Here is a 25178-nt window from a genome sequence, read left to right as displayed (position 1 = left end):
TCCTTATAGATAATCATGAAATAAGACCCTATGCCAACCCTCTAATGGCATTCTCACAGCATGCCCTGCTGTAGATTAAGGAGCACTTAAATGGAAACAAACAGAAATATCTTCTCTTACTGAGGCATCCTGGTTTTCCTTGGTTTAATACTGCAAATCTGGACAGAATACCACCCCATTGGTATGAGTTGAAAGATACACACTTTGATGTACATCCTGAGTATCCCTGGGAAAAGCCGTAGAGGCTTTCAGAACATGGACCTGAAGTTTAAATCTCAATTCAGACAACATACAAAGTGTCTTATTTTTGCAGTATTCAAAGCATCACAATACACATTATACTGCGTGAATTCAAAACCTCCCATGCTATGTTAAAACACAATTAATGCCACAGTTTATGTGAACAAAAAAGTAAATTCACACTAAATTCTGAAGTCATATGTGTTGGAACAAGACCTATTGATTTGAACTTATAAGCACATCAACAATATTGCACAAGACAGTAAGCACTTGATAGTAATACAGGCCTTAAGGTGTTTTTGGAAATAGTGTTAAAGCTAGAGAAGTCTGGAAGCATTTTTCCTCCTCTTTACCTCCCCTAAAGGAGATTCAACAAGAACAGAATTAGTAGACAACTCAAGTGAACACCACTAATTTTTATTTGTAAGTGTTACAATACAGCCACCATAAAAATTAAGAGCTGAACATAAAACTTGCATAGATTTTTTTAAGATTTCTTTTTTTTTTTTCCTCTTTAGGCCAAAGACTCTCCATTCACTGTTTGGCACAAAGAAAGCTAATGAGTTTCACTCTAGATCTGTAACTCTTCAGTGAAAGAAAGAGAATCGCATATTTGGCTTACCTAGCAAACAAATCTAATACACAGCTGTGATTTTTTCCACTCAAGTTCTGGAAGTCTTCTGGGAAAGACTTATTTTGCTTTGGTTAAGAACTTACAAATCATTCTTGGAAATACATATGTTGTAGTGAGCCATGTCCCTCTGATAGAAGGCACAATTTACAAGAACAACATTCATTAAAAAGCCAAACCAGAGGCCAGTTCTGAAAGGATAAAAGTGACACCCACTAGCATTGGTGGATTTTATTTTGTTTTTTAAATCTGGGCAAGACCTCCTGTTATGTTTTCTCTCCTCCTCACCAGTATCTGTAAAGTGACACCAATATTCGTAAAATAAGAACTTTTCAATGAACAGTTATAAGAGAAACATGAGCCAGCAGTTTTCTGCTGGTGCAGAGTTACTTTACAAACTAGATATGACAGTGGTTACTATCCCTCAGAACTCATGTGTCAACAAGCAAACAATTACAGGGAACTTCTTTTTAAGCTACATTCTCCCTGCACACTTGAAGTCTAGTGAGCAAAACTGTATGAGGTTGTAAAGCTGATCATTTTGTCTAAAGTGCTTGATGAAAGCAGGGAAACTATGAAAATGATAAATTGGTGAAACCAAAAGTGGAAGAGTTACATTTATAATACAAGAAAAATTGGAGCATTTTCACATTTCCTTCTTCCATTAGACAAGATACAGCAAAAAGATCCTTCATGGTGAAGAGCTCCCTTAAAGTGTATATAGTTCATAACATGGTTTTTTTCTTACATTTCTGGGATACAAAGTCATTTGTCATAAGACTCAGGAACAATAGTCCAAAAAAGAAGGTATTATTATGTTTAAGAAATTAAGATTACATAGCAAGTTTTAGTCATTCAAAAAGAAAAATCTTTGGGAAAATGCTATTTAACACTTTCAATAACTTTAAATGCCCCGATACTATATATTTTACAGTAGAAATGCAAGAGCCTTTGGAACACACCAATTCTTGGTTCTGTGCATGTCTTCTCTTAAGACATCATCTTCTTCTTACATTCCACAGAGCAAAAGACCATCCCCTCCACTGGCATGAACTTCTGGCCAATTAGACACTTGCTGCAACAGGAACACAAGAAGCATTCTTGCGTAGCATGCCAGTTGAAGTTGTTGTACGTCACACGCTGAACTTCTGGATCTATAGCGTTATGACAGCCTTGGCAGATCTGTTCAGGAAAAAAAACACCTAAATGAAGCATACACATGCTCTTTACAGCCCCATAAAAAACTGTTTTTGGAGAAGAGAGGTGTTAAAAGAAGCCTTTGAACTGAGTTTAATTTTCCTTTATTTTTAAAGGAGAGTTTCTGATCAGAATGTAGCTAAGGGTGTAAAAAATAATAAAATGCACACAAGAAGTTAGTTGCTTCTGGGACTAAATGGAAACAATTATATCATGGTTATGATTTCCCAGTGCCCAAAAAATGATAAAAACTTGTCATGCCAAACAGCACAGATTTCCATATATTAACCCATACGTTTGAAGAGATAACAAATCTTCCTGTACACCGGCAGCAAAGTCTTAGATATAATTAATTTTAAAATCTGGTTGTCAAAAATTATCATTTAGATCTCAATGTTTTAAAAGAATGTTAATTTTCAAGTTAATGTTTAAAGAGAAAAAAAAGCCTCTCCAAAAGATAAATCCTCACACCTACCTCAGAAAATTATTAACTGTCAGCTAGAGATAATAGGTTATCCCTCCATTAACTATATAAATGGTCTAGATGCACATTAGACTGAACTCCCAACTAATAGCTAGTTAATTGGTAGATATGAATGGACCATCATCTCAGATTAGAGTTCTTCACATAACTAAGAATAGAGAACTGCCATCTTTACCCAAACTTCTAGCTTGACTCTCAGTCATTCTCCTTTATAACTCAGATAGTTGTAAGAACAAAGAAACAAAGTACTTAGGTTGCAGTTGCCACTATAGGCTTCCAGCAGACCAGCTGAAGCTGAATCCCACTGGTCACAATGAACTACGATTGACAGAAACTGAATGTTTAGCAGCATTACTCACCTTCACCTACTTCACTCCTCCCATTACAAATCCTGCTTCCCCACTAGAGAAGTTCAAGGTATTTTCAGAACAGCCTCCCCCTCACCCACCCTACCAGTGGCTTTTGTTCAAGCTTATGAATTGACAAAACACTTGTCTGCTTTTCAGGTTTTTGTTTTTTATTCCCAAAGGGGAAAAAGATGATTGGCTTGAGCCCAGGTTTGCATTCAATTTGCATTCTTCAGATACTCCCACACTGGGGGCAAGTAAGAGCTTCAAGCTCCATAGTTGTACATTCTTCTTCGCTCACAGCACCAACACGTCTGTACAGATCTTACCGCAGCGTGGTTCTTCACATAGCAGGGCTTGCAGACTGGCTTGTCATTCACCATTACATAGATTTCCCCAGCCAAAACGCAATCACAATCAAAACAGCAGAAGTGTTTCAGATGCCAGTTCTGACCTTCTGCTTGAGTATATTCATTGCTGAATATTAGCTATGAGGAAGATATAAACAAGTATTAATACATGCATTTGAATGGTATTCCTTTAATAAAGCTACCCTCAGGATGTCTCATAATTTCCAAGGAACTCCTGGAAATTCCACCGTCTCAAATTATTTCAATAACAAAACCAAAAGCGTTCACTTGACAGTTTCCCAAAAGCCTACGTTTCATTTACTGAGAGCCAACAGATGCCAAAGACACCAGGCAGACTGTTCTGGGTATGCTGCACAAGGTGTCATTTGGTAAAGTGCTCCCCCTAGTGCCCTTTAGGAGGAAGCAACTGCATAACAGAGCACAGAAAAACTTGCACTTACATGCATTACCTTCTATGTCCCTTTGGGCCACATAAAATCCCCACGAAAGCCAAAACAAACTGGGTCTTCCTGAATGTGGTGTGTCTATATCAGTTTCAGTTCCTTGCAAGTACAATCAGCTAAAACTGATAAAGGCACATGATCTCCCTACACTGAAATACTTTACTAGAAATCACAGTTCTCAGGGGAGCAGACTTGTATGCTGAAACAAAGGACTAGGATATTTCCTACCTCATCACATCCAGCACAGCGAGGTTTTTCACTATCACAGTAATGTCTTCCACAGTACAAATTACCATTCTTCCAGAAATAGATCATGTCTACTAGAAGTTCACTGCAGGTGCAACAGACAAAACAAGCTGGGTGCCACAATTTGTCATATCCAGCACGTTCTGCATAGACAGCTGGGTCACCTTCTTTCATGATCAGTTTGCAGCGATAGCAGGACTGGAAAGATGTTGTTACCAGGTTAAAATTTTGAAGAGGTACAGTTATAGCAGTTATATATTACCAACATGTTTAATAATTCCACCTTCCCAAACTGAAACTGGCGCAACAATTTACTCCCATGATCAGGTGGTAGTGTGGCATGATGCCACAGTACAGGTTTATCTAAGCAATTCAAGACGATGCACATTCTACTGACATAGCACTAGTGCTTCCAAATGGATTATTGTAGTTCCCCAAACTCACGCTCTTGCAAGTACAATTCAGTTCTTAAAAAAGCCCAGGCAATTAAAATTCATGTTATGTGCTATAAGCCTTACAGATTCACGAGTAAGGAGAGAATAATAAGGAGTCTCCATCAAAGGTAACCAACTAGATTATGACTAGAACACATGACAAGAGAACAGCTGTACTTGTAGGTCGTGAGAAGATCAAAACGTAACTGCATCACTGGTGAGACAAAAAGTATTGTGAGTATTTCAAACTCGTTCTATGTAAAGCTGTGTTCTACGGATGCTAGTCACTCATGGCTGTTGTCCAACAGTCTGCAAGTAACAATCTTGGGATGGGAACAGTGAGTATAGAAAAGGGACTATAAAGTTTATGAACACAGCTACACTACAAATAGTTCCAAAAAGTCCACAGCAAAATCTTCTGCCTACTCCTGCTTACAGAGAGGGTCTTGTCATCAAGTCAAAAAACACAGGTGAAAAAAGATTCCCTACAGTTTAATCACCAATTTGGTATCTCCTGAACTCCAGTCGGTCTGTGGGCTCAGCTGAACATCCTGGGAAGGTTCTCTCTATGATTCACATCACTTCAAGCCCAGCATAAACAGCTTTTTTAATTGCGTGCACATGTAGAAAAGAAAAACAAAAACAAAAACCACACCACAAAACCAAAACCATATAAAGGTTCTCAGCTGAGAAGGGTATTGATCAGATCCCCACCCTTGTTTCAGACAAGCAATTTCAAAATGTACACACGAAGACATCAAAAGGGGAGGAAGAACACCTTGGAACAAGATGAAAGGGGAACTAATGAAAGGCAAAATGAAAATATACATGTACATAAAGCTCTTTGTTTCTCTTTGTAACTTAGACCTCGCACTCCACAAGAAGTCAGCTGGGAGGCTTAGTAGTTGTACAGACCCCAATGAGGGCAAGTTGATTCATTTAACTTACCATTTACAATACCCCCAGCCTTGGTGGTTAGAAGGTGTATAAAGAGCTTTGCGTCTTTATAAGAAGAAACTATGCTGAATATGAATTTGTTATTCAGCTTTCAGTCATGGTGAAATAGATTTGTGTTTGTCTTAAACACAGCAGCAATTATTACAGGTATATTTATATTAATAGCAGAGACCTGGTTGTTTGTGGTGGTGGGGTTTTTTGTTTGTTTTTAAAACTAGGTTTAAAAGAATAGCAATCTATTCCTATAACAAAAAATACTTTTTTCAAGAGATTGTTTATCACAGCTACAGGAATACATGTCTCAGACTCAGTCTAAAAGGCAATGTACAAGAAAATCTGCAGAGCAAAAATGCAGAACTAATGGATAGAAACAAGTGCAGACAAGAATGGCAATTATTCTGCAAGATATTTAAGAGCTTTTCTCCATATTGGTTTATTTTGAACTGTTTAAAATAAAAAAGTTGAGATAATGCTACAGCACATAGCTGAGACTAAGTCACATTGCAGAAATCAAAATACTTTAACATACCTAAATCCTGATTTTGCCCAACATAAACTCAAAGCTAACAACAGATAAACAACTCAGATGCTCACTCGCACTATTAAACACTTCTAAGCCTCTAATTCATCACAGCAATGAGATATGCCTGGCCTAAAAAGTAGGCAGTATACTCAGGTGCTTGAGTAAGAAAAGTTTGGAAGTGATAAGTAGGTGTAATGTAGAAGTGAAGCACATTTTGAAACTATTACTCAAGAGGACAGAATGCCTCCTGCCCTTGACTTGAAGTAGTCCAAGCCAGCTGGCCAGCAGCGTAAAGTACAAGGTATGTATTTCTGTAGGACTTTCTAAAGGAGGTAAATGAAGAACTGCTGTGGTGAAACTCAGCAACCCAGCAGGAGAGAATGCGTTAAGACAAAATGACAGCAAACTAATGAAGCCAGGATAAAGCAACTATTTAGTATCTTAGCATCTCCATGACGAGGTAGCAGCAAAACCAGAGTAACTAATTTTAGAAAGTAACTACTGATAACCAAATGGCACAGCATATCACTGATTGAGGTAAATGAGCATGTTCAAAGTTAAACTTAAAAGTTAATTTTATATTCCCATATGAATTACACCAGAAGTAATACACTCTGTCATTAAAAAAACCAAACAAAAAAAACCCAAACCCCAAAAACCCCACACACCACCAAAAAGAAAGGTACCAAAACCCAGCACTCCACACCCTCCAATAACAATGAATACCCTATTCTACAACCATGTTAACAAGCAAATTTTTATCTCAATCTAAAACTTCTACATTCATTTTCTGTAAGTAACCTGGAGACAAATAATTTTTGTGACTCACATATATAATAAGCAACATTTCTGGAAATGAAGTTATAGGAGCTTTTGCCGCTCTGAATTGAAGGTCTACCTTCACTAAACTAGTATAATGTTGCTTCAGTAATCCTACATCTATTTTCTATTTATAATTGGTAGCTGAGACATGCACTACAGAAGTTAGCAAGTTATGTCAGAAATGCTTTAAGGCTATAGTTATAGAAATATCAATGAAGACTGGATACTTTTACATATCTTATTTTTTGTTTAGCAATTACAAGGCAGAAATCAGATGCCAAAGACAAACATAGATAAGAATAGTAAGTGAATATAAAAAAGCAGCTAGTTGAAATAGATGTATGGCTTGGCTTGTTGGACATGGAGAGGTGTTACCTTATATTGCTTCTTAGTTTCTTTTAAGTTTAAACGATTCATCAAGTGGGTAATTTTGGTGCTTTTCCAAGTAAGAGGAGAAAACGAGCTTCTAAAATTAAACTAAACTTTTCAAGAGGAGGAAAGCATAGCAATTAGTCTGTAAGACTACCTAAATTTCTTGATTATTGTTCTGAAAAAGCCACCCTGCTATACTACATCTCCAAACAAACACGTTTTTGCAATGAAGATAAAAAGGTCATCTAGGAAGTTATTTTCTGCAATATACTAAAACCAGTCAGAGACCAGGGTTCTCTGCAGGCATTCAGGATTTCCAGTTCCTTCTTTCCCTCCCCGGATTTTCAGTATTCCAAGTTAACTAGCAAGTTAATTGGACTTAAATGACCAGAGAAAGCACTCTGATAATAATATACCTTCTCGTTTTATCTTTCCTTTTTTATACTTACATACTGAGACGCCTTCTGATCTGGGGACTTGTCCTCCATCGCTCCTACAGCAGCTGAGGTACCTCTGTCACCATTGTTCAAATTGCTCTTGTCAGCAGCTCTCGTTTCCACCTCGCCAGGGAGCTTGACATCTCCTACGCCGAGTGCCTCATTTTTGTATTTCTTCACAAATTGTTCCATCTGTTTAACTTCATTGGGGGAGAGCTCGTGGCATTTTGAAGGATCCTGATCGTGAGCAGGCAGCTGCTTAGCCAACTGCTTCTTCCTGTACTGTGCGCCTTCTGAGCCAGCAACAGGCTGCTTCTCCTTTGGTAGCATCTGCATATACTGTCTAGCCTGAAACAGAAGGAATTAGATATCAAGATGCCACTTCAACTATAGACCCATCCTTTTAGGCAAACATGTGACTAAAATTTCTACTGTTGTTAGCGACAGTCAAATTTGTCAAAACCAAGGTTCTTTCCATAAACATTAAGCTCCCAAAACACAGTAGATGGAGATAAAATACAGCAGATGCATTAACTGGCTTCTTCCCAGAGTAAGAGACGGGCTTTCTTTTAAGCATTTTACAACATGCAGAAGAGAGCTATTACTTCTCAGAGTAAATAACATTTACACAGCCCCTTGTCTCTTCGAAGCTATCTAAAGCTACCAATCATCAGGATAGCTTTAGAAAAAGTGGAGCTGAAATAGTCTGCCTGGGGCACACAGCCCATTGAAGAAATAATTTTACCTAAATAAAGAAACAAACTCTAGTTTTAGTAAAGCAAGGACAAGACAACATTCAGTTACCACTTTGAATTTTAAAGTAACCATTGATTTAGATGAACAAAGTCTGATTAATTCACTGAAAAATATTTTGAGATGTAGGTAAGAGATACTGTAATTCCAGCATGGATCACACAACCCTGTAGTACAGTAAATTAGCAATCAAAGTTTGAAAAGCGAAGCAAAAACCTCAGAAGGCTATCTGCCATCTCATCTACTTTGGCTGAAAACATACTGGAAGACAGTTGATCTTTTAGATGTCAGCGCTGATCTTGTTCTTACCATATACAGTAAAAGCTATACGCAAGACTGAGTGTTTCCCTTAGCTTTAAACAATGACATAAATTGTTGTGGGGTTAGTTTGTTGGGTGGTGTGTTCCCCCTCCCCCCTACCTCTCGTTTCTTCTTTTAAGCCCCAAATCCATGCAAATTTTTCAACTTTACTAAAACAAACAAACAAGCAAGCAGGTTAGAGAAATTGGGCTCTAGGGCCTTAATAGATAACAATCCTATCTACAAGGAAGACAACTACAATAGGCAAACTTATCCTTCCAGTAGGCTCTACTTCTTTTTATCTCCCATCAGCTCCTGCTTTGAATACGAAGTAGTGACTTTGACTTACAAGTGTCTGATTCTGAACAGGAGGAGCCCACTCGTAAGTCACAGTATTGATGGATATGTTCTTCTTGGCTGGCACGGGGTTAGTCAGTATCATCACGTTGCGTTTGTACATGGGAATGCCATCGCTCTTCAGCTTTGCAATAAGGGTCGTGTACTTTGTATCTTCAAAGAGTTTCCCCACTTTCCGATCTTCCTCGTTGCTGGTGATGACATCATGCTCTTCCTGGCCACATTTGCAGTTGCGGCATATTTTCCTGAAATTTACGGAAACGGCAACAAAGTTACAGTCTCAGCTGAAAATTACATCTGACACCAGCTGCAGGTGTAGTAACATCACTGGCAACCCAAAGCCTTGTTTTCAAGGCTTTCATTAGAGAATATACAAGTTACTCTGCAATGTGTCAAACACATCTTCAAGATGTTCCTTATTTCTCCTGATCTATTATTTACATCTTTGTTCATAGGGATTGCAATCGGATAGTTATCAGTCAGCTACACTAATGCATTTTGAACATGACGCTATACCATCCCTTCTGTTATATCTCAGTACTGATCACACACACACACACACGTGTCTGTTATCACTTGCCTACCAGATTTATTATGGTTAGTCACCCACGAGTTAACTTAAATGCATCAATATGACATCACCTCCCCCAGCAATCACTTGTTTGGACTTATTTCAGATTCTCTTTACATGCTCACTTACATACACTACTATTTTCTTCATATTCACTGTATGTAAGATAATTGGTTACCACAGGGTTGCTATCAAGTAGAAACAAATATTTCCTAGAAAGGAAAAAAAAAAATGCATACAGCCATATATATATATAGTGTAATTGCACCAAGATCTGTTCAAAGTTCAGCATTTAATAAAGAAGATGAAAAAAAATGGAAGGCTTATCTGGACAAAGCCTTTCAAACGGCTCTGAACCAAGTCAGAGCTCCTCTGGCACACACTGTAGAAGAAATTCTCACAGATAATATCCTTAAAAGGTAGAAGGCTTTACTTAGATATAAGTGGTATTCTTCATATACAACACATTTGAATTCATTTGAATAAGGGATATAAGATAGCAATTTATTACCTTAAGCATAATTAAACAATTCACTTATAATAAACAGAAAGTTGGATTAGACAAGCTAGTTTGCTATTTCTTAATGGCTTCCCCAGAACTTCAGTTCAAAGCAGTCAAACACAGTACATGCAAATTAGTGAAGCTGTATATAACTGAAGGTTCTTATTACAGCCTAACAAAACAGATCAACCTTCTGGATCTCTAGAGTTTGAAGAGGAATGAGTAATGTTTTATCCCATTATTTATCCTTCATACAGGAAATAACAAGCCTACCTATAAACTTCTTCTCAACCCCGCTTGCCAAAGCCCATCGAACCCTAACATTGTTCTACCTCTTGCTTTCTAAAGCCTTGAAGGCAAAACACATACCTTATCTTAAGACACCTAAGGGGTACATGACAAATAGAAACTGTGACTATAGCAGGCAACTTAAGTGATGGTAAAGGAAGAACAACAGAGGACCTGCACATACCTGACCATGAAAGCAGTACACAGCCAGCCCCAAAGATAAGCTGGTATACATACGTAGTGTGTACAATGTAGGGTAATATCATTTCAGTGTGTGTGATGGACGCAGCTCTGTTCACGTGATTATATAGCAACCATAAGTTATAGTAACCTAAGTTATGAAGCCCACCCCAAACAAAAATAGCTAACTCTGCTATAGATACAAGCCATTCTACAATAACAAACAAAATAAGAATGTTAGGCAGAACAGACTGCTTTGCGACACACAAACCTAAAGAGCTTAGTAACTGAAGCGTGGGCTGTCTGACAGCTTGCATGACTTCCAGCTCATTTCCGCGACAGGAAAGACATAGAATTCCAAAGCTCATACTGGATCTGGATACCCAGTAAACACCAAGCACTTCACAATCTCACAGTTTACCAAAACATTCAATTATGAACTAGCATTGCCCATTAAGCCTAAATGCTGTACTATGCATCTCAAGCTATCAAATTTTGCTAAATCTTCAGCATCAGTCTAGATAAATACCTAGCTAATACTTAAGAGACTATTTAATACAGTAATAAAGCAATTTATATTCACTCTGCTTATCTTTTAAGGTGTGCATATGATTATACCTTGTTACCAACTCTCCACGATGCCTTTCTCTGAGATTTAAAATGAGGAGACAGAAACAGACTATTTTTGCAGGTTTATTTCATTATAATATCACAGCCTTCTAGTATCTGAAGGGGGCCTATAAGGATGCTGCAGAGGGACTCTTCATTAGGGGCTGTAGTGATAGGACAACTGGTAATGGGTTAAAACTTAAACAGGGGAAGTTTAGATTGGGTATAAGGAAGAAATTTTTTACTGTGAGGGTGGTGAGGCACTGGAATGGGTTGCCCAGGGAAGTTGTGAATGCTCCATCCTTGGTGGTGTTCAGTACCAGGTTGGACGAAGCCTTGGGTGACATGGTTTAGTGTGGGGTGTCCCTGCCCATGGGAGGGGGGCTGGAACTAGATGATCTTAAGGTCCTTTCCAATCCTAACTATTCTATGATTCTAATTCTAACAGTCCATTTGAACGATAACTTACTAGATATTTTCATCATTCTTTCAGCTTAATTTTTTAGCAATAGTAAGTCCCAGTTTTAGTATTGTCTCTTGACAGGCTGTAATCTAACAATATGGGTCAACAAACATTCTCAGGTAAACTGCTCAGACTCATGCAACAAAAGTGTAGTCTTGCTGTCCACAGCTGCTCTGCTTGCAAAACAGTTCTCAGTAAGAACAATTCATATTGTTGTGGTCAAGAGCAGCATGACAGTTCGTGCAGCTCTCCCCACTCTGTACAGCATCCAACTCCATTGAAGCAGCATTGAGAGCCTGCTGAGACTAGACCACCCCCGACAAGCTGTGCTGGAATTCTTTCCGAGACTTTCACATGTGCTGGAAAAGCCACAAAGTCACCTTGGTTTTCCTTACGCTACATCATGAAATGGCTTATCTATTTTCTACTAGTATTCTCTCAGAATGCAGAGCAGCTTTGAGGTCCCTTTTCTGTTTCTAACTAGGAAAACACCCTGATGCACTTGCTTTTATCATCCTCAGTCTCACTGAAGGCTTAACACATTTCACTAATTTCAGTGTCTGTGAGATATTTTTTTTTGTTGTCCTGATTAACAGATAAACACATAGCTGCAGCAGAGCACAAGCATACAATTTGTTCTCGGGTCCTTCCTGGGCCTCACTGTGAAAACTGGCATAGAACTACTGTTCCTTACAATTGCATTGAAAAGAATGAGACATCACTAATCTCCCCCCACTCCAAACTTACTTAAATAAGAATTTGAGTGTGTACATTTCAGTCCGATGTTACCTCCTTGCTCTTTCAAGATTAAGTGAATGACCTTTTGCCTGCACAGACATTGCGAGAAGCACTTACAGGGACCATGTGACAAAATTGCAAGTGTAATGGCCCTGGCATTGGAGCTTGTGGATCATTAAATCTCCAAATGCAGGAGGAAAGAATCCAGAAATAATGTGCAGAAAGCTGAGTCACTACTGATGTCAGCATATCTCAGCAACAATCACCTGCTAAACCGTTGCCCTTTCCACTGCTCTCCAAGGCTCCCCTGGATCTCAGCCACATGAAGATGTCAGTACATTGCTAACAGCCAAAAAAGGTTTCCTGTCCTGATTTATAATCCCTTTTCCTGACAAATTTCCAACCCTAAAACATACCCATTTAACATTTACACACACAACTCTTCCTACATAGTACCTTTTATGATTTAGTCATATGTTCTTCCACTGAGATTCCACATCAGAGTCCTGTTCATTAGTCACTGTCCTATCTGCCAAAGGGATACGACCAATTACTTCTGCTTAGGATAGATCAGCTGGTCATTTCTTTGACTGCAATACATCTATCTTACTGAAGTGACCCTGTCCCGTTACCTCACAGTTACACTTCATAAGTCTGCCTGATAGCTTATGCTTAAAGTTATCCACACTCCACATGTGCCAGAAGCACCAGTTGCTATTACACACACACTACATATATCTATATATACACACACACACACACATCTGTGTGTGTATAAACACATCTATATGTATAGACTTAATTATCTCCTCTGGCTCTATCAAGAAGACAGACAGTGAGAATTTATTCTTCTCTCCATCTGCATTGTCAAAAAGATTTTCCCTTCACTTGAGGACATTCAGCAAGACACCTACTGAAAGAGGTATTAGGGACTGCTGCTTCTGTGTTCAGAGCTCTCAGGACTTCAGCAGGGGAGAGGAATGTTCCTGCAGTCAAATCTCAGCACTATGGCAAGCTTTTCCCATTGGAAACATGGAAGATAAGGAGGAAGCTTCAAAATCTGTGGAATTAAAAGTTGCAAACCACAGAATTAGTAGACTGTACTTTGCTTCCAGGCCTTGGGTGGGTAAAAAGAGGAAGAAGGTAAACAGCTTCTACTTTCTCTCTCAGGCTGGTGAAGTCCTTTGTCTTGGACATCTACTGCAAACAGGTATCAAAGACTTCAAGCTCCTTCTCCAAAACAAAATGTCAGCTACTACTCCTGCTTTTTCACACTTCGCTGTATGGAGAGGAAAGTATTTCGGATCATGACCCTTCCAACACTGGCTTTGCAGTGCCTCCTAGTGACAGGAGGTGGCAGCTGCAAGCACAGAGGAGCCCTCAACAAATCCTGACAAGTCCTGAGGCTTGCATCTTTCACACAGAAAGACTAACCTTTTTATATGATTCCTTCTGTTACATTTTCTTTCTATTCATACAGCTATGGTAATTGCAAATACTTTGAACTGTGCCTCGGTACTTGCCTGTCAGCTGTATTATTTATATTTATTATATTATATATATTATATATTATTAATATATATATATTTATTATATATTATTGCATTTGTGCAGAGAAGTCAGATGCTGAAAAGACATTCCTAAGCCCAAGACCCTTGCCTCCAGAAGCTTTTTAATATCTTGGCACCCACACCAGAAACAATTATTGCTTTCTGGTATACGCATGACCAACATAAATCAGAATCTTCCCTCCTGCTTTTAGCAGCTTTTGACTCCTACCCCACACTTCCCTCTAGTGGGAAACACATATCCAAAGAACAAACACGTACTGGAGGAGCAGACTTACAGCCAGCCTGCCCTGCTAATTCTGTGGAGGTTATCAGGCAGTCTGAAAGGAGATAAAGCAAGTAATCGCTCATCAGCTACTACTGTAGACAGCAGCTTTTGCTGTAATTCATTTTTTGTGTTCAGCTCGCAACGCTGAGGCTTTCAGAACTTCATAATTTAGGAATAAATTTTACTAAGGGCCTTGTTTACCACCATTTCTATACTAGCCTAAATTAACAGTTCTGCACCTATATAACCATCCCACACACTGTGCCAAGAATCATAGCATAAAGTGCTTAAAGCATACTTGTTGGCCCAGAAGAGGTGTTTTCCAAACGCTCCCAGTATAAAGAACAGCACAGCAACTCCACGTTAAACCCTACTACTAGATAGGTATACTTGATTTTTTTTTTTCCCCCGCATGCATTTTCCAACCTGACTCTCCAAAGGCAGAACTGAAGCTCCTTCCTACAGAAATAAATAAATAACATCTTCGCTCTTTGAGGTCCAGTAGAGTTGTTATGTATCAAACCAAGTATTACGTGACCTGCTGAAGCTCCTCAGCTCCCACCAGGAGAGGGCAGTGTCACCCTCAAGACCATAGCCTGCAAACGATTGCTGCCCCACTCACTGTGCTGAATCTGGTTTTTATGGAGGTGACTTTCTTCATAATGCCTGTATGGTGCTGTGCTGTGAATTTGTGGCTAAAGCTGCACTGATGGCACTTGCTATTACTGAGCACTTCTGGCACCGTGCAAGGCTGCCTCTCTTTTTGATGCTGGCATTGCTTGAGCAAGTAAACTGGGGTGGTGAAGAAGCTGGGATGGGGCACAGCTGGCTCAACTTGGCCGGAGGGATACTCCACACTGTCTAATGTCATGCTTAGCAATAATACAGGGGTAGAGGATGAAGGGCAGGGTTTCTGATTTCCAGATTAGACAGTGTGTGAAGACTGAAGCCATCAGTCTGCTGGTGGGAGGTTGTGAATGATTGCCTTTGCATCACTTGCTCCATATCCTTCCTTCATCTATTGAACCGACTTCATTTTGATCCATGAGTTTTCTCATTCTTGTTCTTCGTTTTCTCTCCTCCACCATGCTTTGAGGGGACAGGGAACAAACAGCTTTGTGGGTGCTTGGCTGCCGGCTGGGGTCAACACGCCAGTTAATCTTCCCCATAATCATAGAATAGTCAGGGTTGGAAAGGACCTTAAGATCATCTAGTTCCAACCCCCCTGCCATGGGCAGGGACACCTCACACTAAACCATGTCACCCAAGGCTTCGTCCAACCTGGCCTTGAACACTGCCAGGGATGGAGCATTCACAACCTCCCTGGGCAACCCATTCCAGTGCCTCACCACCCTCTCAGTAAAGAATTTCTTCCTTATAGCCAATCTAAACTTCCCCTGTTTAAGTTTGAACCTGTTACCCATTGTTCTATCTCTACAATGTGCAGCATAATAATGTGCAACAGTTTCTCTAACTACAATCCTTATTTCAACACTTACTTTTCACAGATGAGTAATACTGAAATTGATGATTAAACTCTAACTAATTTTGACAATTCATGGTATAAAGACAATATCCTGCCCACTTGTACTATAGTTTGCTTCTAATTAAAATAGAGTTTCAGATTTAAGGCTAATATGACTAAGTAAACAGATGGGATCCACCCCCTTCCTCTTCAAGTTGTAGATTCCCCAAAATCTCTCTATCATGCAAAGCACATTAATACATATTTTCCTTTAAAATGGTTTATACAAAACAGATTTCAGATTCACACCTTTACTGTCCCCAGAAGCAGCTCTGCTAGAGAAGCAGCTGTTTTCTAACCCATTCTTGAACTGCCTCAATGGCTAGCTTTTCAACTGTTTCTGAGGTATGTGCCACGTTTACTATTACAAACACTATTTACTTCTGTGCTCTTTTAATTCTGTTTTACTGAAATACCTACACATATTAACTGTGTTGGTTTTTTTTTTTACCAGTACCTCTACATGAGTCCCCTTAGTGACTGAATGCACACTTAAAAAGAATCTTTCCATAAATTAATGAGTCCTTTTATCTTTAGACGATCATGTTTATGAAGTGTATTAGCACTTCTTGCCTCATGTTGTTATTTGTAAGCTGTTACTATACCTATATATTACAGAAACATAACCAAGAAGCTATACCCTTACCACCTTAAGGCAAGATTTTGCTGTAGATTGTTTGTCTGGTTATTTTCTAAGCTGAGTCACAGATGCAGTCAAATACTTGGGCAGAGATGCAAAATCTCCCAGGTATCTCCTGCACCTGTTGCCAGTAGAATGTGGAGACTACCATAAAAAAAACAACCCACAAAAACCCCATAAATAAAACCCTACTGCAGATACAGTTATGACTGTACCTAAATAGCACTGGTGAAATGGAATCATTTTCATTGCTAACACGTGTTAGTGTATTAACAATTATTTATTTTTATGTCCTTTTCCAGACTGTTCTCTGTGAGAGGAATTTTTTTTTTTTTTTTAAAAAAAAGAATGAGAATCACTAAGCTACATCTTAAAGCACATCTTTAGTATACATCTTAAAGTATAATCAGTGAACAGGGCTAGCTAGCTATGTATATTACTAAATAACATATATACACCTTGTTTTACTAAAGCAAGAAAGTTCTTAATAGAACACAAATTTTCTGCAGAAGTAATGACATAGAACAAACACAGCGGAGTATTTAGTCCTACTATTACCAACTGGTATTGGTTTAGGAACAGTGCATCATCCAAGGCCAGCTACTATCCAACTTATTTGAATTACGACACCTCTTCGCCCTGTCTTCCCAAGTCATTTGCAAAGGTATACAAAGTTTCAACACATATAAGAATTTTGCCTAAGATCTCAGATCAAAGCTTACTTATTTCATCAGGAGCTGAGGAAGTATTTTATTATTGAAATAAAGCACACTTCTTCCCTGTCAACTCTCTTACTGTAAGGATAGAGATGTTTTTACAAACCTACTTCACTGTTTATTAAGCTAAAGCAAATGCTTCAGCAGAAGCACTCCCATTAATTTCAGCGCAGATGAAATGTATGCTCCTAAGTGATTACATACTTAAACACTCTTATAATGCAGCTGAGAAGCCCTGGCCCTGATTCTAGACACAGCTTTGAAGCATCTGAACTGATTATTTGAAAGAGAGAACAAGAGCAGTTACTTACACATTTGCATAGATGTGCCAAGATCTGCAGTGCTGAGTCAAAGCTTAGGAGACATCTGGTGTCACTTACCTCCAGAAATGAAGCTCAAATCCTTCACACTTATCCTTGCATTTTAAGCAGGGGGCACCAAATCCTTGCTCATGGCCCAAGCCCATCTGTGTACAGAGCAAGATGACTACAGTCAGCTTCAAGAAATATGCTGCATGAATGATCTTACTGCTGCCTTTCCAATCTACAGTCCACAACTGAAGCAAAAGATTCAGCATTTGGCTATCATGATAGAACAATATTTTGGGGTTCACTCACCTTTCTGTTGTACCTATATAAGTGACAGTGTTTGCACAAGCCTGTTGATAGGGCTGAACTAGCAAGCAGAAAGTTAGCGTTAGCAAAAAACAAGTATTCTTTCAGTGATTTGTCTCCCTAGCCCAGCTTGCTCTGCAAGCTTCACACAAGGGAAGCAACAAATGCTTTGCAGCCCTTCTTTAGGTCTGTGGCTGTGAAAACACAGCAAGCCAGGCCATAAGACCTCAAGTTAAAGGACATTTAATCCAGCTGTCAGGACAAAGTGATTTGTAGTATATGACTTGGCAGAATACAGAAGATCAAGATGTAAACAGATCCCACATTTATATGCGCTAACCTGGCCATCTGATAGGAATAAAGAAAACATCTAAGCATTCATGGGTATATTTGAGACTACTTTGATAAAGATTGAGAGTGGAACATACCCTTTACAACTATGTTTCAGCTAGACTAATACCAGCTTACTTTCTAAGGAGAAAGAGAAACAGCACAGTTAGCAAAAGCAATGACCATAAAGGACATTCAAAGGGTTTCACTGTGAAAAGATTAAAAGGACAGATGACAAATTCATAATGCAGAGGAAATATGAGAGAATATAAAAATCAGCACAGAGTAAAGGCCAGGTATCCACACAATGTATCAACACATCAGTGAATTTAACTAACAGCCACTGGAAGTCGAAGGTGAAAAATAGACCCCAAACACCATAACTTATGCACTAAATGTACTGTTATATGAAGGTGCTCTTTAAACCTTTGGGAAACATCGCTCTTAAATCAGATGGATGAACAACAGTGGAACTGTGGCCATGGTTGGATATGCAGGCACATGCCCAACATGCAGAGGGGAACCCACACCCACTGCTCCAGCAGTGTGAGGAACACACCCAGTTAGCTGTGGGTAGGCACAGTGTGAAGGGTGGTCATCACAAAGGAGACAGCTCACCTGCAGTTTAGTTTCTTTTACCATGAATGGAAAGTGAACTACAGCTGACTAATCTTAGTTCTGGCAACAACAATACAATGCCAGGGTTAAGCAGATGTGGTGTGAGTTTTATTATTAAGAACTTTGCAATTTACTCTGAGAAGTCATACTACTATTGTTGTACATACAAGGTTATAAACAGCTCAACCTTCACTGTGTTTTTGTCCAAATTGAAGGAAAAGATTATTCACAAGCCACTTGCTCAACACAGAACACATAAGATGCAGAGAAGACTATGTTTACAGGTATTTGACAATTTGAAGGATCATTGCCTCCACAGTCATTAGACATCCCCAAGGAAATCACAAAAAATTTCCTTCAGATGATGGTCAATTCAGAGAGAAGAGGTATTTTGGCAGTTATTAAGATTCTGCTTGCATCTACAGGGATGGACAGAGGGACATTAAATTTTTTCTTCCTTTCTTATCTGGAAGAAATACAAACCTGCTGTGATCGTGGCCATACCTTTGTGAGCCTAAGGGCTTAAAAGAAGTTCACGTGCTATAGGTGCTATCCTGAAGCCAGACCAGTAAGCATCTAAAATAAACATAACTTTACAGATTCAGTTCTCTTTCATAAATTACATTTTTGTCTATGTTGGATACATAAAGCTAGTGGGTTAATAGATATTCATCTCCATTGAAGATAGGCATTTACAAGGGTCTTCTCATCAAGAGCCTCACCGTACACACACTGTACATCAGAAAACCACAGAGCACTCTTGAAGAAGAAAAAGTGTTGGCAGGGATGTTCTCTAAAGGAAGCTAAACCAAACACAAAACAATCACCTTTTCTTGTTTGCCTGGTTTTTAAGTTCATCCTCACTAAAAAGCTCTTCAACTAAAAATGTGTTTGCACTGCCATAAAAAACCAAACTAACCAACCACAGAGATGGGATGACCTTTCTATATGCAAGGTCTGGTTACCTTGTGGAAAAAGTTTAGCTCAGAACTAAAGGGCACATCGAGAAACAAATTAGCTGTAATTCCAGATGGATGCACAGCCCCTGCCTTTGTTCTGACAGAAAAACTATATGGTCGCTCCCCAAAACCACAGATATAAAGTAACAACAGCACACTCTGAGCTTCTGAGTTCTACTCTATCTGAAAGTCAGTGCACATCAAATATTCCTACATGACCCTGTAATGGCACCTACTTCAGCGGTAAGGAAGTATCAGTCTCAGAAATGACTATGTCTTCCTCTTCAGCAGCCAATTCTGCTGTAATCAGGGAAATTCAGAATGCTTAGAACTGCAACGTGCTTCATTGCTGCTGCCTACATCTATTCCCCATGCCTTCGGAAGGATATGGCCAACTCCCTGCTGGAGCACCCAGAGATACAGAGCAGGCTGAGCATGCACTTGAGCAGGATTGCATGCCTTAGGACAGGAGGGAATTCAGCTTTCCCCATAAATGGAATTATGGGAGAAATGGCACAGATAGGTCAGCTGAAATACTGCCAGAAGAAGGTCCCTGCCTGTCTACTGCCATTAATTTTCATTTTACAGCAAAAGCTTTCCAAAGCCACCTGATATTACTAACATAACGAATAGAGATTTAAACAGTTTGAGTGCAGAAGATGATATAAATATGACTGAAATCATCCATTGCATGCTGCTTTCAAGATTAAATAGCCCTCAAGGGCAAAGAATTTCAAATTGTTACAGTTAAGTGAGAATTAGTGACTGACCTGTTTCAGTTCAGACTGGAATCCAATGTCAGTAGTTGAATGTCTCTGCATTATGGAGCCATGTGTAGAGGCTTACTGCCATCTTAAAAACCCAAATGGTCCTATGCAAGATTCTACTGGCTTGCTCAGGAGAGGCACAGCAGTTGCTATGAAATTGTTTAAACCTGGATTATTACAAAGGCTTATTTTTAAGTTTATTGAACATGACAAAGAATTAAAGTCCAACAATCCCACTAATTTAAACCCGCAGTTGAAGTCCTACTTCACTGCAATTTTGTATACAAATTCTGAAATTAGTATTGTCTATAAATACAGCAGACTTCAGAGACCATCAGACCACAAATCATCTCTGCACATGGGATGCTATGAAAAAAGAGAACAAAAAAAATATCACGGATGCCAGTTTAGTCTGCAGGCTGATACAAATCAATTATATTTTGTCAGCTACAGTTTCTCTTACATGGTAAAACACAGATAAATTTCTCCTTGTGTGGAACAAACTGTGCCACAGTTCACAGTGCTGGTAGGAAAAAAAACCTAATGTGATGAATGGAGAATTAGTTCTTTTAATAGTTAAGAAAGTGTAATGGCACAGAAGTCAAGATTATTGTTGACAGTTATAGGAAAAACAAAGATAAGTCCTAAGATATCTTGGATGAATTAAAGCATAAGACAGAGCAGTCGTTTTTAATGCTTGTCTGTACTTGCTTTTAAAGCATAGATTATTTTAAGTTGTAAGAGTGCTCTGGAGGTCAGTCAATTGCCCACAAAGAGCAAGTGCAATGAAATCTTACCTACCCAGGGCCTTGTCCAGATGCAGGTAAAACAGCCTATTACAAAGCTGGCAAGAAAATCTGTATGCTTAAGCAGAATTTCCTCACATGGCAACTTCTGCCCACTGTCTCTTGGTATTATCACTGTGCAGTGACTGAAGTCCAGTTCTGTCTTTTCTATTCTCTCACACTAAGCAGCTGGGCACTAACAATACAAAGAATATCCTGACAGAGTTCTACTGGAAGTCTTAATACCTACCATTTAAAAGTCATCAGGCCAAGCACAAATACAGCCCTCAAATAAAGCTAGCTGCTCTTGACCTTCCTGCCCCCTTGCAAAGGAGCCCCTGGGGTGCAGCAGTAAGAAGACAAGAGGACCCTGTTAGAAAATGCAGAAGCTCCGTTTGGCATTTCCAGGTCTGCCTCCCACCAGATTTCTTTCAGTCCCACCAACTGGGGGGACTAACTTGGGTCTTGGGTGGCTTTTCTTCCTGCCCATGGTGAGAGTCTTGTAGCACAGGCAAGCTATACTAATCTTTCATGATGCCACAGACAGCAGGACACAATACCATTACCTAGCCTCAGCAGAAGATCAGAAGTTTTTCCACTGTTCGAGACACCTCCAGAATTCGAAAAGTTGTGGCTATATACTAAGAAAGTTGTCATTAGTGGACTGTGATAATTAACAGTGAGCCCCAGAACAGACTTAAATCCTCTTCATGGTCTTTTTTTGTAGATCTTCCTCTCCTGTGCCCTTGAGTGCTCCAAGGGCAGATTTGAAGAGACTAAAGCTATTCTTGGATTAAACAAAATCCCAGGAATCTTCTGGTTTCAAAATTACCTAATTATTGATCCGTTTTGATGTTTGAAGAGTCCCAACAAGTGGCATTTTTTCCCCATTCCCAATGTAAACTTGAGAAAAGCACCTATACAGCACAACAGAACAGATTTCTAGCATATCCTAATGTAGTTCAGGAACTTCAAAAGAAGTGAAGGTAACACCAATTATGAAAAAAAAATTATAAAAGAGTCACATTAGAACACATTAGAAATCTCATGCGTTACACATGCTTTATTGCCAAGACCTGATCTTGTATCACTATATTCTGTACCAGAAGACATCTCTAGAAGAGAAACACAAACTGGAAATTAAAGAGGTTACAGCACTTAAACTTTAAAGACAGAAGAACTATGTTCTTCCTTATGATCCCTGAATTAAAAACAAACAAACAAACAAAAAACCAACCCCCCCAAAAAAAACCCAAACAAAACCCCAACAAAACAACAAACAAACCAATCCAAACCAACAAAAAAAACCCCAAACCTCCACAAAACCCAAGAACATCCCCACACACCACTCCCCACCCCCCAAAAAAAAAAATCCCAACCAAACAACCAAAACACACACACAAAGACACGTTTATATCTGGACAATGCTATCCTACTTCTATAGACACTTTATGAAAAGACAGGAAAAGTTTCATCTGTAGTGAAGATCAGTATTCCACAAACCACGCTGGTTTTGTTTAGCATGTCTATTAAAACTGACGGCAAGTCTGTCTTAGCTTTTTTTAAATGTGCATTTCAATTTGGGGACAAAGTTGACTGGAATTATGATGTAGAAGTTTGGATAAGGGAGAAAAGGATGCCAAAAAGCAGTTGCATCCAAGAAAAATATTTGAAAGATGATCCAGGCTGGATAGGCAGAAGAATAAATCAAGGAGCTGCAGCAATGCATGATAGCACACAAGTACTTAGAATTTATTTTACTGTAATGTCTTAAACTAAATATCGAACAGCTCAGAATATAAATATTTAAGGCACTGCTACACAGTCTACTGTCAAAACACCAGCAGCTATTAAAGATATATAAGCTGGATAGAAAACAAGTGGTGTTTATTCACAAAGTCCAGTCTTGCACTAGCTAAGTTTGAATGCAGCTGACACCCACTATAAAACTGTCTATAAAACTAATACAGCACTACCCATCACCCAATGCTGCAGAGGCATTTTCATGATACTTGCCATATTTTGTTTTGACATCTGTGCTCTTGCCCAGTTGCATCATTCAACATGTTTTCAGAAGCAGACCTGGAAATCTACACACTCACTTATTAGGACCTTTAGACATGCAGGAAAGCGCATGGTTTTTTTTAGCCAATTCTTTCAGAGGCTGCAGTTAGACAACCTCAGATTGAAAACAAGGCACAATGGAAGTGTTAGCCAGACTTAAAAACCAAACAAATCGACAAAAGACCAGAAACACACTGAATTATCTGGTGTAATCTGGAACTGTCATGACAGAAGCCTCCTTGCTTCCTCGACCTGTTCACTTGACCAAGTCTAAAACTAGATAAGAGGTGTGACAAGCTTTCATCTTCACAGCCTTACACTTCCTACAGGCCTCACCAACTCTACACTTTAGCAGAACATGTATATTGGGTGAGGCTTGTTTGTTTGGTTTGGTGTTTTGGTTTTACAGACACACCCTTCATAAAGCATATATATACACACACATCCTGTACACATATTATAGATCTATGTAAACCAAACATGCATATCTAACTAGATCGTAACTAGATGATCTTTTGAGGTCCCTTCCAATCTCTAACATACTGCGATACTGTGTGATACTGTGATACTGTACTGTATTTAAAAATGGTAGCATCTACCCATTATACCTGTAAACTTGCTAGGAAGAAGCCTTTAATTTGCAGGACGCGTATATACTTTCATAAGGTAAAAAAATGTGTTTTGAAGCAACTTTTAGCAACAAAAATCTCACTTACAATTATTATTATTACTCACTCAATATTATTATTATATAACTTAGGGGAAAGAGAAAACATTTCTTTTTTTTTTTTTTTTTTTTTTTTTTTTCCCAGAAGCACTTGCAGAATAAAATCTTTGTGGCTTTAACAACAGAATACTCTAAGTTAAGCTAAGGTAATTTTCCATCTCACTGTTTAATACTTAGCTTATAATTACGCCATATCAAAGAAGGTTTCACCTGAACGTAGAAGTTATTCAAAGAGTTCCCTGGCCTGCTATTCACGCATTCCATGATGCTTTATGGTCAAACATCTGGGGAGTACTTTTTCCACAGTAAAAAACCTAACACCACAAAAAAAACCCCAACACAACAGAAAAATCCCCAACCCCCCCCCCAAATTAAATTAATTTAGCTTTGCTGGCTTTGCCAAGCTGATATCCAGGCATGTAAGTAGGGGTGCACATTCACCTTGGTGCTCCAGAATGAACTTTTTTTTTTTAAAGATCATTTAAGAGGAAGAAAAAAACCAACAACAACAACAAAAAAATCCCACCACAACATATGCAGGAAGCAATTACTCAGTTCCCTTGTTAACAAAACTGAAGTAGCTCCTCTTATCACCACACTTATCTTTATTCTCTGTGCAAGCAAAACTCACCTATGAATAAAACTGCATTTCTTTGATCTTACTATACATAAGGAAGGGGAGGGGGAAGGAAGGGAAAAAAAGCTCTACCATTGTGGGTTTCCATAGCAGCAACACCAAAACAAACAGTGACCTCAACAGGAAGCATAGGCCAGCAGATAGTAAAAGTCATGGTTTGCAACACATGAAAAGTTGACTTTGCACCTATATGTACTATATTCATTATTTATTTACCAAAGAGCATTACAGTTGTTGACTTAGCCATGTCTAGAGCGTTGGTGTTTGGTTGCCACCCTAACAGATCAAACCAAGTCTCACACCATAGGAAAAGAACCACGCAGACATGACACATTGGAGAAGTTGCACCTCTCCTCCCCCAGATCCGCTGCCCAACTCCACTGCAATCAAAGTTCCTTTAATAAAGCAAGTATTGTACTGTGAAAGCTTATATATAACACACTCACTGCCAGATTCTTTTATTCCCTCTACTGAAGCATGAGACCATGCTGCCAGCAGGACTGTGGAGCAGGACTGTGACCTACTGATTCATTTCACCAAGTTCACTGAGGTGACAGACAGGGCAGGAATCCAGACTAGCAGGACTTTGTTCTAACAGAGTCTTCAACAAAAAGCATTAAGTCTTCATTTTCCCTATACCCTCAAAGCAAGGTTTGAGAACACAGTGTATATTGTATTTTGGAGAAATAGCAGTC

At 39.0% G+C, this 25178-nt stretch overlaps 1 protein-coding gene across 1 annotated transcript; it reads right to left on the bottom strand.

Moving 5' to 3' along the window:
* Nucleotides 1–1861: 1861 nt before the first annotated feature.
* TES (testin LIM domain protein) lies at nt 1862–17448 on the bottom strand (the record flags this gene model as incomplete). The annotated part of the gene is made up of 6 exons (XM_080627230.1): nt 1862–2053; nt 3229–3387; nt 3942–4157; nt 7517–7852; nt 8907–9159; nt 17363–17448. The coding sequence occupies 6 exons, from the start codon at nt 17446–17448 to the stop codon at nt 1862–1864; spliced, it is 1242 nt and encodes a 413-aa protein (XP_080483356.1).
* Nucleotides 17449–25178: the final 7730 nt, after the last annotated feature.

The sequence above is a fragment of the Psittacula echo genome, assembly GCF_963264785.1.
Source record: "Psittacula echo genome assembly, chromosome: 1".
Taxonomy (NCBI): domain Eukaryota; kingdom Metazoa; phylum Chordata; class Aves; order Psittaciformes; family Psittacidae; genus Psittacula; species Psittacula echo.
Note: the sequence above shows the minus strand (reverse complement) of the source record. Positions and strands in the feature narration are given on the sequence as shown.